Consider the following 12,825-nt stretch of genomic DNA (forward strand, 5'->3'; position numbering starts at 1 on the left):
CTACAACTTCATTGGAATCCACCTGTGGCAAATTCAATGGATTGGACATGATTTGGAAAGGCACACTGTCTATTTAAGGTCCCACAGTTGACAGTGCATGTCAGAGCAAAAACCAAGCCATGAGGTCAAAGGAATTTTCTGTAGAGCTCCGAGAGAGGATTGTGTCGAGGCACAGATCTGGGGAAGGGTACCAAAACATTTCTCCAGCATTGAAGGTCCCCAAGAACACATATAACTACACAATTCTAATCACCGCATAGGTGAGTAGCAATGATAGATTTAACCAACTTACTACCATAAAATGCCTTTGTTTGAAAATCTGCAGATCTCTCTTATTGTCCCTGACCTGTGCATCACTGAATGATTACCCGCCTTTAACTACATTCTGGAGGACAGACTGAGCACCGAGAATGAATGTATTTCTAGGCTTTGAGAACTTCACAGGCACTGAATGGAATATATAGGAACTCTGCATGCATCGCCTCTGTTGTATTGCTAACAACTCATGTATTCCTGAGTTAGCCAGTATATCATAGTTATTTGTATGTCTTCCAAACTCCTCCCTTCTATTGAAGCATTTTAGAGATCAACACATAAGATAGCTGGATACTCTCACTACAGCGCATCTCTCTGATTCAGAGGGGTTGGGTTAAATGTAGAAGACACATTTCAGTTGAATGTCAGAAGGTGAATTCACCAATTTGTAAGTCGCTCTGGATAAGAGCGTCTGCTAAATGACTTAAATGTAAATGAATGCATTCAGTTGTACAACTGACTAGGTATCCCCCTTTCCAGTATGTGTCCTCTGTATCCACTGGCTATTCTTACTGCTATACTACAGGAAGTTATAATGAAGGATATCAGATACTGAACATGTAAAACACAGATACTGCTTTAGCATACTAACCTGCGCTATATTCAGGAGCTCTTCACAAGGACCCTCATCTTCGGTTAACGAGGCGAAGGCACTGTCGATAGACAACGTCTCCATGTCTGCACATGCCAAATCCAAACTCAGCCTTAAATTCCCGCTCACTCCGGTCAGGGAGTACTGCCGATGACTCATGGTGAAGTTACTTCCTTTTCGGCCCCGTCACCCTTACAGGAAGAAGGGCCAACACAGGATCTCTGCTCTCCTCTACCACAGATATGAGTGAATGACAAAACGGTTGCTTTCAAGGGCATCCAGAATTGCTCTCAGCCATAACCATTATCTCCGGGACCAGGTCCTATTAATTCACACTGCTTAAAAGCCAGTTGGCTGGATCTGACTTACAACCTCCACAAAGAGGCATCTACCCTGGTTATAGAGGAGCTGAGGTATAAGGCCACGAGTGCTCTTGTGTGCAGTGACTATCCCATGCTGTCTCTGTTGACTTGAGGACATAAGACACTTAACTCTCTTCAAAAGGAGAAGGAGGGAAGAAGAGTGAAATGCATTTCTAATGGGCCTTTTCACCAATTAGGAAGCAGTGATATAGCCGAGCCATTGTTCAGCCCTCGGAATGGCTGCGAGACAGAGTTTTTTTAGTCAAGAAGAATCAACCTGACTACTTCACTCACTGATAAGCTTCAATAACCACATTAAGAGTCGTGCATGGATTTCACTGTGTGTATGTGTGTAATACCCACTGAGGCAACTGTTGCCTCCCTACAACTATTTGGTTCTGCCTGTTCTTGGCAAATGAGATTTCATTGACACTATAACCTCTTTCCTCTTATCCTACGATGACAGCTTACATAAAACTGATTGCACCACACATAATATCCATTATACCGACAGCCAAGGCCCATAATACAACATTTTAACTCTTATTTTGGGGACAGGGATTCAAATGCAGTTCACAAGGGGAATATTAAACTATGCTGAAATATAAGTAGACAAGATATTGTGCAACGCAATATTTCAACATTCCCAGGACAGATACACATTAGTCATATTTTTGATAAAACCCTTTTATATGAAATGTAAAATAATCTCTTCAGTGTGCTGACATGCCTTACATGAGGTCTAAAAAGCACAATGTTCCATGTACTCCAACAGCCTATAAATCTCTTACATACAAGGTGTCATGAGGATAGATCAATGGCATGCCTGTAAGATACAAATAGTGTATACATCACCAGCATTGCTATTCTACCACTCGTGAACACTATAGTAAATAGCTTTTTTTTTATATATATCTTAAAAATTGCTCATGAGTAATCATCATCTTTGTTCTAATATACATCTGGCTATACATCTGCAGTTAACATGATGTTAAAATTAAGAGGGTTACAATACAAATACAGGATTTTAAGTCAAAATCATCAGCGTTCCTGGAAATGGAGTTTTAGATAATTGTATACTTTTTGTGGATATAACATTTCTTTAAAATGTGTAATTTGTTAGACTGAAAATGCCACAGTGTTAGACAGGGACTGCCTCTTTTGGCCATTGGCATTCTGTTGAAGTTTTCTGACCTCTTGTGGCATTTAGTTGAATGTGCATACTTATGCATGTTAACTGGATTCACTAAAAATCAAATTCCAGGGTAAATAGTACATAAAAACTGCTGCAATAGAAAAATTACTTTAATGATTTGTACATAAACATTACAGAGGATTGGAACCTACCAAAATAAGGCCACCATTTAAAAACCAAAGCTTATCCCACAATTCAATGAAATCAAACTAACAGCAGAAATTACATTGTTAGATATAATACCTGTATCTGGTTAAATCATGATCATGATAGCCTTGTTAAACTGTGCGCAGAAAATCTAAACTTTAGTAATGCCATCTCCATAACTTATGCATTTTAACCACCACCATGCACATTCTTACCATAATTACTCAACACAGTTTACAACAAAATAAAATTAAAAACATATTGAAAGACAAAATTAATGAATGCAGTCATCAGACCTCTTCATAAACTGTGCATCAAACTTTAAATGTTATGTTTAACAAAATGTAGGACCATACTTTAAACAAACTAAGGCCAATTTAAAATGACTCACAAACCCCTTGAAAGCAAATGTCACCCTATATTACAGGTGGCATTAGTGTTACATTCCACAAACTCACATTATACATCGACAGACTCAAACATGGACACCCCCCCCCCCCCTCTACAGGATATCATGCACTGCATACTACATGACTGGCGATCACATGTAGCATCAGCTACTAGCCTACGATACCTGGTGTCATATATTCCCCTCTTTCTCTGCCACATCTAAGATGCTCTGTGGGGAACTTCTTATTTACGTACATTGTATTATGATTTGCAAAGTATTTATATATATATATATATATAAATAAAAAAGCTGATTTGTTCCTTGAGTTACAGCATGACCACCCTGTTTCCAAGAATCAAGCAGTAAAATGTTAAGTTTGAATGCCAGAAAACAGTTCCAAAAAGCAGTAGACACATTCAATTAAAAACTGTTAGAGTTTTTCAGATAGATTTATGTGCGAACTCACACCAAGTGGAACCTTCCTGTATCTATGTTCCATGTGAGATCTGACACTGATTATAAAGGGATGCGTGACAATACCGCTCTATGCCACTACACTGACAGTTTCCCCTTCAGGGGAGGGTAGTAGACCTTCAGGGGAGGGTAGTAGACCGGTGTGGCATGGTCACACACACTAAACCCTGCACCCTTAACATTGAGGTTCACTGTGTCTGTCTCAGAATGCTCACAGTCGTCCAGTTGAAAGTCTGAGTTGAAGCAGATCTCGATCTGCCCCAAGATTTGCATCTTCCCTTCCTGTAAACAATAAATAACTTAATGATACATTCTATATTTAGGGTTAGGATTCATGATTTTATCTTTAAGTGGTGTGCAATGACTATTCTTCATGTAGAATGATTAAAGAAATGTATTCTAAATAGAAAATGGTACACAATTCTTGTTATCCTATACTCTTCAAAGAAAACCTTTAGCATATCCATTAACTAGTTGTGCTTAAGTTTGCATTTTACCCAAAGACAAACTATAAAAAACATGATACCTTTGGATGAATACACTGAATCTTTGGTTTCACGTTGTAGAAGTTGAGAATGTTTCCTTCAATGAGGTCAAACTAAAAACAGACATAATCAATTTACCACGAGTACTCATCACACGCTATTAGAACCTGAACGACATGGGTTTTCGGGGTCCGACTTTTTCCACATTTTGTTGTGTCATAGCCTGAATGTAAAATGGATTACATTTTTATTTTTTACAAAAAATTTAAAAATAAAAAGCCGAAATGTCTTCAATCAATAAGTATTCAACTCTTGCTATGACTAGCCATAAGTTCGGGAGTAATAATTTGCTTAACATGTCAAATAATACGTTGCATGGACTCTGTATAATAATAGTGTGTAGCATGATTTTTGAATGACTACCTCATCTCTGTACCCCACAAATACAATTATCTGTAAGGTCCCTCAGTCAAGCAGTGAATTTCCAACACAGATTCAACCACAAAGACCAGTGAGGTTTTCCAATGCCTCACAAAGAAGAAGTTCACCCATTGGTAGATGGGTAAAGAAAAGCAGACAAATATCCCTTGGATTATATTAATTACACTTTGGATGGTGTATCAATGCACCCAGTCACTACAAAGATACAGGTGTCCTTCCTAACTGTTGCTGGAGACGAAGGAAACCGCTCAAGAATTTCACCCTGAGGCCAATGGTGACTTTAAAACAGTTACTGAGTTTAAAACCCCCTAGAGTCGATGTCCACACCCCTGTGGAAATCTAATTAGAATTATATATATTTTTTAATCCATCAGTTTAAACGAGATCTTTTTTTTTTGCATGGGCTGCGTCTCAATCTACCGGATCCTGTTCCGCATTGGCGGTGAAAGGTGGTGTTTGTCAGACCATGAGACATCCCGAAAATTGGTCTTGTCACAACGTATGTAGCGACTGAAAGGTTTTGCTCTACGACCCCCACAAGTGTCATGGGACTTGTCTGAAATCGGTATTGCCGATCTGCCAGCATCGGTGTGTACAGCCCAGCACAGTTTGGGCTACGCAATAATATAGAAAGGTGATTCTCTCACTAACACATACATGTCAGTTGTTTTGCTCTAGGACACCTACAAGCCTCACAAAACTAGTCTGAAGGTAGCCAGGTACCAATTTCAAAAATAAATGGCAGTATATATATATACTTTTATATATATTTTTTTTTATACACGTATTTAACCCCTTTATTTTAGGCATTAAACTAATCTCCATATATATATATGGAGATTAGTTTAATGCCTAAAATAAAGGGGTTAAATACATGTATAAAAAAATAATATTCTGATCTTTATCACTCAGATATAGGACAGACACTTCAGAACAAACTTCTGTATAGATGTTTATTTTTGTACTATGTATGAAGTTGTTATTCAATGTGTTTCTATGGACTAATAGCAGTAAGGCCAACTTCAACGTTTCATTAAAAATTATAATAATGGACCGCACCGGCTTAGACGCTAAAAGATTAATGGCTGTCATAGAAAAAAAATTAAGATGGATCAACAACACTGTAGTTACTCCACAATACTAACAATACAGGCAGGCCAGTGAGGTATTTCAACTAGGACTTTCCCCTTAAAAACCATGCGGATGAGGCCTCAACCCTTTCCTTTCATATTTTCCCTGTTCTTTGTTTGTTTTGGGCTATTACCAAAACCATTGATGTATGGTAAAGTTGTCTGTAACACAGACTATAGTACAACAGTCTTTGAAGACGTCAGAGGATTCACCAGCAATTGTTAGTGGACACGGATTGTCCACTATCTGAAGCTCTTTTCCAGCACACCTTGATCACAACGTTAATTTTTAAACCTGATCGCGAGACCTCTCAATTTCAGGGCAATGGCAGCATACTAAAACCAAACAGGGAATCATTTATATTCAAAATTCTTGTTGAATTTATTTGATCCATTTGCAGGCTAGTTTAATACATACATGGTCTGTATGTGTACTTTTTAATCATATGTTAATGTTTCCAGTTTTAAACATTGTGTCAGTATAACGTGTCGATAGCAAGGGGACTTTGTATTTACTTTTACCCCTCAGAACTACAGCTGTGGATCTCTGGGTCCGTATCCACAAAGCACATAATGTCCTGTCAGTGCTGAAAGTTCTTCAAGATATGGCCTAAGATATGTCAGAAGGTGAATTCACCAATTTGTAAGTCGCTCTGGATAAGAGCGTCTGCTAAATGACTTAAATGTAAAGCATATCCGAGTGGGAATGGTCCTAGATCAGCACTCCTACTCTGATGCTTTGTGGATACCGGTCCTGATCTCCACAGGTTAGCATTGCGTTGAAGAACTGATTGATTAGTTGGTCTAGCCTGTTATGATGGACTGTATAAACCTCAGACTTGTTCTAGGCCTATTTCTAATGATATTACATGATAAATGTATTTTACTGGTATTTCAAGATGGGCAATATAAACCAGTGACTTGTCCCTGCCTCAGGTTTCTACATCTGTAAATATGTATTTTAAAAGGATATGTTTTCTTATTGTCAATAAATATAATTTGGAAGTTTGATGTAAGTGTTTGTAGTAAATTCAAAAATGGTAAAAAGGCTGTGATTAGTTTGACTTGAGACAATTGCCAGCAGCATACCACCCTTGCCCTGTGTAGGGTGCAGTCTCGGATGGGATGTTAAATGGTTGTCCTGACACTCTGGTCATTAGAAATGTCACTTATCTTAAGAGTAGGGGTGTTAACCCTGGTGTCTTGGCTAAATTCCCAACCTAGCCCCATTCCATCAAAGCCACCTAATCATCCCCCTAATTTCTAATTGGCAAATCACTCCTCACCTGATGGGTGGTGAGCGCTGTGGCACAAAAATGGTTGCCATATACTATGTAAAGTCCTTTGAGTACCTCAGTTGGTACAAAAGCGTTATATAAATCTAAAAAAATCAAATCTATTTGACCGAGTGAAAAGAAGGAAGCCTGCACAGAATAAAAATATTGCAAAATATACATCCTGTTTGCAACAAGGCACATAATACTGCTGTGGCAAAAAAAGTTTTGACCAGAATGCAAAGTGTTATGTTTGGGGCAAATCGAATACAACACACTACTGAGTACCACACTCCGTATTTTCAAACATAGTGGTGGCGGCATCATGTTATGGGTTTGCTTGTAATTCTTAGAATGGGGAGTTTCAGGATAAAAAAGAAGCACAGGCAAAATCCTAAAGAAAAATCTGGTTCAGTGTGCTTTCCACTAGACACTGGGAGATGAATTCACCTTTCAGCACGACAATGACTTAAAAGACAAGTTGCTGACCAAGAAGACAATAAAATATCCCTGAGTGGCCCACTAACAGTTTTGACTTAAATCTACTTGGAAATCTATAGCAATACCTTAAAATGGTTGTCTCGCAATGATCAACAACTAATTTGACAGAGCTTGAAGAGTTTAAAAGAATAAAAGAATAAAATGGGCAAATGTTGCAAAATCCAGGTGTGGAAAGCTCTGAGAGCAGGGATGGGCAACTGGCCGGTCCTCGGATCATAAAAAAAAAGAATAAAGAGTTAGGGTCTCAACTTACTGTTTCAAGTTAGAATAGTAGAAGGTGGAATACACAAGGTGCAATTTCAACATTTGGTTGTGCATTAGCAGTTTCTTTTGTTATGTCACTATTAATAGCTAATTTTACATTCAGGCCCATGGCAAAATGAGTAGAATTGCATGAAATTAGATATAAAATCACAAAATCTTTATCTCCACCCCATGGCAAAATGTGTAAAAATGAGGACATTAGCTGTGTAACAACTATGCACATGTGGGTATGCAGAACCACACGCAACTGCAGCCCCTTGTGAGTTGTTCAGATTTTTTGTCGCCCCCACCCCTGTCTTAGAGACTTACCCAGAAGGACTCACAGCTGTAATTGCTGCCAAAGGTGCGTCTGCAAAGTATTGACTCAGGTGTGCGAATACTTATGTAAATTAGATATTTCTGTATTTAATTTTGAATACATTTGCCAAAATTTCTAAAAACATGTTTTCACGTTGTCATTATGGGGTATTGTTGGTGAGAAAAAAAATGATTTAATCCATTTTGGATTCAGGCTGTAACACAACAAAATGTGGAATAAGTAAAGGGGTATGAATACAGTGCCTTCTGAAAGTATCTGCTGATATACAGTTGAAGTCGGAGGTTTACATACACCTTAGCCAAATACATTTAAACTCAGTTTCACAATTCCTGACATTTAATCCTAGTAAAAAATATCTGTTTTAGGTCAGTTAGGATCACCACTTCATGTTAAGAATGTGAAATGTTTAGAATAATAGTAGAGAGATTGATTTATTTCAGCTTTTATTTATTTCATCACATTCCCAGTGGGTCAGAAGTTTACACACACTCAATTAGTATTTGGTAGCATTGCCTTTAAATTGTTTAACTTGGGTCAAACGTTTTGGGTAGCCTTCCACAAGCTTCCCACAAAAAGTTGGGTGAATTTTGGCCCATTCCTCCTGACAGAGCTGGTGTAACTGAGTCAGGTTTGTAGGCCTCCTTGCTCGCACACTCTTTTTCAGTTCTTCCCACACATTTTCTATGGGATTGAGGTCAGGGCTTTGTGATGGCCACTCCAATACCTTGACTTTGTTGTCCTTAAGCCCTTTTGCCACAACTTTGGAAGTATGCTTGGGGTCATTGTCCATTTGGAAGACCCATTTGCGACCAAGCTTTAACTTCCTGACTGACGTCTTGAGATGTTGCTTCAATATATCCACATACATTTCCTCCCTCATGATGCCATCTATTTTGTGAAGTGCACCATTCCCTCCTGCAGCAAAGCACCCCCACAACATGATGCTGCCATCCCTGTGCTTCACATTTGGGATGGTGTTCTTCGGCTTGCAAGCCTCACCCCTTTTTCCTCCAAATATAACGATGGTCATTATGGCCAAACAGTTCTATTTTTGTTTTATCAGACCAGAGGACATTTCTCCAAAAAGTACGCTCTTTGTCCTCATGTGCAGTTGCAAACCATAGTCTGGCTTTTTTATGGCAGTTATGTCGATATAGGACTCGTTTTACTGTGGATATAGATACTTTTGTACCCATTTCCTCCAGCATCTTCACAAGGTCCTCTGCTGCTATTCTGTGATTGATTTGTACTTTTCGTACCAAAGTATGTTCCTCTCTAGGAGACAGAACGCGTCTCCTTCCTGAGTGGTATGAGGGCTGCATTGTCCCATGGTGTTTATACTTGCGTACTATTGTTTGTACAGCTGAACGTGGTACCTTCAGGCATTTGGAAATTGCTCCCAAAGATGAACCAGCCTTGTGGAGGTCTACAGGTCTACAAAGGTCTTGGTTGATTTCTTTTTATTTTCCCATGATGTCAAGCAAAGAGGCACTGAGTTTGAAGGTAGGCCATGAAATACATCCACAGGTACACCTCCAATTGACTCAAATGGTGTCAATTAGCCTATCAGAAGCTTCTAAAGCCATGACATTTTCTGGAATTTTCCAAGCTGTTTAAAGGCACAGTCAAGTTAGTGAATGTAAACTTCTGACCCACTGGAATTGTGATACAGTGAATTATAAGTCAAATAACCTGTCTGTAAACAATTGTTGGAAAAATGACTTGTGTCATGCACAAAGTAGATGTCCTAACCGACTGGCCAAAACTATAGTTTCTTAACAAGAAATTTGGAGTGGTTGAAAAAACGAGTTTTAATTACTCCAACTTAAGTGTATGTAAACTTCTGACTTCAACTGTACTGTTTCAAAGAGGGGAAATTAAAGTGTCATTTTTCCACACTCATTTCTCATAAATTGCTATCCTAAAGACCAATTGTCCAAGAAATGTGCTTCAAATGTTGATTCCTTACATTGTGACAATAATGAAACATCATGGGAATGGCTGTGAATCTTCAGTTGAGCATGACATTCCCTTTTATCCATCCTATTTATTGAATATCGGTTATCGTGGTAAAAGGCCAATACCGGTCGATAACCTGGTATTGAATGCATGCACACATCTGGGTCATTTTACTGCCAGTAACTAAGTAAACAGGAACAGTAAGTCAAATGACTTACTGTAAATTAGTCACTGTTGACTTCACATACTCACACATTTCAAATGGTTCGCGTTCCCAACACACACAGTATAGAGTGTTGTTTGATACGATGCAGAAATGCTTGAAGTTTAAACATGCAACTATTTACTCTTTGCAAAATTAAATTATCCTTGGTAATGTAGTAATATTGATTTCATGTACTTACCGTGTAGTAAGTCTCAGAGGGCACAATGTTACATTTCTTCATCACCCTGAAAACATACAAAGAATGTATAAATAAGTAGTAGAAAACATAAATTAGGGTTCAGGGTATTGAAACCATACATTATCCCATATGTTTCATGAGGGTACTATATTGTTAATTCAGTACACTTACCCATCAAGGTCTAACTTGTGATACAGCTCCAGGGCTTTGCCAAAGTATTTGTGTTGACTGTTTAGGGACTCCGCTTTTGCAGCACATGTTCCATGTTTTTGCCATTCATATTTCCTGTAAATAGAAGATCAAACACTAACATTTGTTTAGAAAAATATTGTTACCTGAAAATATAACAATTACTTGGAGTAAAGTATTAATACAAATAGAAAACTGGAACAGACCAGAATCTAGAGGATTCTGGAATTTTAAGATCCGGCCACCACTTCTGCATCTCTGGAAGTAGGTCCTGCAAAACATATTCATTATCAAATATTTATCTTAATTCCATAATATATAAACACATTTACTTTAACCATCAAAATATTTTGTCATGAATAAGCTCAATCTGCCTTTTGTAAATGTTTGTATTTTAAATGTTTTTTCCCCCAGCAGAACATACCTGGATTAGAGTTTCATTGAAGTGCAAAGATGAATTGCATTCCTGGCCTTTATCTGGCCTGTAAAACAGACATTGGTCAAATGTGTACAAAGATAGAATGCAAAACAGTTTATGTTATGTTATCTGGTCAGTCAAAAAAATGCACATTCCTACTGAATTTGTTGGAAGTCCTTCCTTACCACAGTCCATGCAAAGTCCAGTAGTCAAATTTGGAATGACAGTGTTCCATCTGCAAATAGAAATGTTAATTTTGTCATACAAGTTGGCAAATCTGGCAATTTAGAGCCACCATATCAATCATACGATCAGATCATCACATGATACGTTGAGTTTATTATGCCATGAAACCATACAATAAAGTAACTTACACTGCAAAATGTGCTCGGCCAGTGGTGAGTCAGGATCAGCTTACTCCACATATGCCTGAAATAATTGAAGTGTAATATTAGGATAATCAAAGTGCCTCACTCACTTAATGGCCTTCAATTCGCATAGAGGCCGACTATGGAATGACACCAGCTCAGTGGTCTTGTGGTTAGTGTCCTCCCTGAGATTGGAAGGTTCCCTGGTCAAAACAAAGCTCTAAAAACGGGACATGATCCCGCTACTTGCCATTCAATATTAAGGAGATGGATTGGAGGTAACCTCCTGTCCAGGTTGTGTACTTGAACATCAAGCTGCCCTATGGGCCATTGTGGCTTGAAAAGGGCTACTTACTTACTTTGGAATGACAGACACAGTTAAGGGCTTGATGCAGAGGCCAGGGTTGGCATCTGACATTAACCAGACAGATATAACCAGTAACGTTACTTACGGCGGCTCGAGTACGAATGAGGAAGTCAGACGGCAGCCAAGGCACAGCAGGACAACAGATGCCAATGACTTCATATTTACACTGAAACACAGAGAACATACAATTAGGGGAAGTATATTTTGGGTCATAGATGAACTGATTTTAGCTGGTCTAATATGTGATGGTAGGCAAACTCTTACAATTATAAAGCCTATTATAAAAGTAGAAGTATAACTCTTATAATTATAGGCCAATTATAATTATAAGCCTAATATAAATTATTTATATTTTAGTTTATAGATAGCTTGTTTAACAAACAGTTATATAATGGTTGGCATGGCGTGATTGTTATTTTGGTGTCAAATACTATTGAACGTATGTTTGCGCCCATCAACACCGCAGTCAAATAATGGAACGCGTTTCGCAACTCTGTAGCCAACCACCAAACCTGACGTGGATGTGGGGAGCGCAACTTCAGTTTGCACAAAAGGTTACATACTATATTATTTTTCAAAAACAAGGTCTCCAGTATCACCTGGGCCTGCCACCTGGCTAAACGTAGGCTGTGTGGGTAAGATTTAAATGTAACCTACGACGGATACAATAAGTTCTTACCCTTGTTTTGTTCCTGTGGTTAAAAATAAACTCGTATATACAACTATACGGTTGTAAGGGCCATTTAGATGAGGAAACAAATGTCGTTTGATAGATTTGCAATATGAAGATTCCACTAGTATCACTTATTATGGTTTAAAATGAGACAGCCAAAAACCGTCTGATTCGACGTCTGGTAGAAGCCTACAACAACAATACCGTGAAATCGTTTCCCGCAACAGCTGAGCTGAGCGTCACATGCTCAGAAAATGTAAGTCACGTGAGATCATGTGAAACGTGCACTGTCGGCAGCTGTACCGCACAGGCGCGCACACATCCACTGATATTCCACTGGGCCACATACAGTAAAAATAAAAACAAGACAAATGTGTTGAATCTTTATTGCAATTGCATTAATCTATGTAATCTTTCTATAAAAAATGGGCATACATTGCAAAATGTTTTACAATGTTATTTTAGACAGTAGGCCATGTTATTGTATCATTTAGGCCTTGTAGATAAGTAATGGAGAAATTATGCTTGCATGAAGCTAACAAACTGTGTGACATTGC

General features: G+C 38.3%; 1 protein-coding gene across 3 annotated transcripts; it reads right to left on the bottom strand.

Annotated features, from left to right (window-relative positions):
- Window positions 1-2,556: 2,556 nt before the first annotated feature.
- LOC135512129 (ribonuclease T2-like) lies at window positions 2,557-12,491 on the bottom strand. 3 transcript variants are annotated; one of them, XM_064933821.1, is made up of 10 exons: window positions 12,473-12,491; window positions 11,681-11,761; window positions 11,235-11,289; window positions 11,046-11,095; window positions 10,867-10,924; window positions 10,649-10,713; window positions 10,425-10,538; window positions 10,254-10,299; window positions 4,003-4,074; window positions 2,557-3,758 (listed from the first exon to the last, which is right to left on the bottom strand). In XM_064933821.1, exons 2-10 carry the CDS (start codon window positions 11,752-11,754, stop codon window positions 3,555-3,557), a joined length of 738 nt encoding a protein of 245 aa, XP_064789893.1. In that variant the 5' UTR covers window positions 11,755-11,761; window positions 12,473-12,491; the 3' UTR covers window positions 2,557-3,554. The 3 variants fall into 3 exon arrangements, with proteins under 3 accessions (XP_064789893.1, XP_064789892.1, XP_064789894.1); XM_064933820.1 differs by lacking the exon at window positions 12,473-12,491 and adding an exon at window positions 12,275-12,466; XM_064933822.1 differs by lacking the exons at window positions 4,003-4,074; window positions 12,473-12,491 and adding an exon at window positions 12,275-12,466.
- Window positions 12,492-12,825: the final 334 nt, after the last annotated feature.

The sequence above is a fragment of the Oncorhynchus masou genome, chromosome 24, assembly GCF_036934945.1.
Source record: "Oncorhynchus masou masou isolate Uvic2021 chromosome 24, UVic_Omas_1.1, whole genome shotgun sequence".
In the NCBI taxonomy this organism is placed as follows: Eukaryota; Metazoa; Chordata; class Actinopteri; order Salmoniformes; family Salmonidae; genus Oncorhynchus; species Oncorhynchus masou.

Bases quoted from the DNA above. Each gene is read 5' to 3' on its own strand.
- LOC135512129 (XM_064933821.1), bottom strand. From the start codon at position 11,754: ATGAAGTCATTGGCATCTGTTGTCCTGCTGTGCCTTGGCTGCCGTCTG. The intron at 10,925-11,045 runs GTAAGGAAGGAC...TCTGTTTTACAG, and splicing joins TGGACTTTGCATGGACTGTG to GCCAGATAAAGGCCAGGAAT. The intron at 10,300-10,424 runs GTAAGTGTACTG...GTATGTTTTCAG, and splicing joins CACAAGTTAGACCTTGATGG to GGTGATGAAGAAATGTAACA.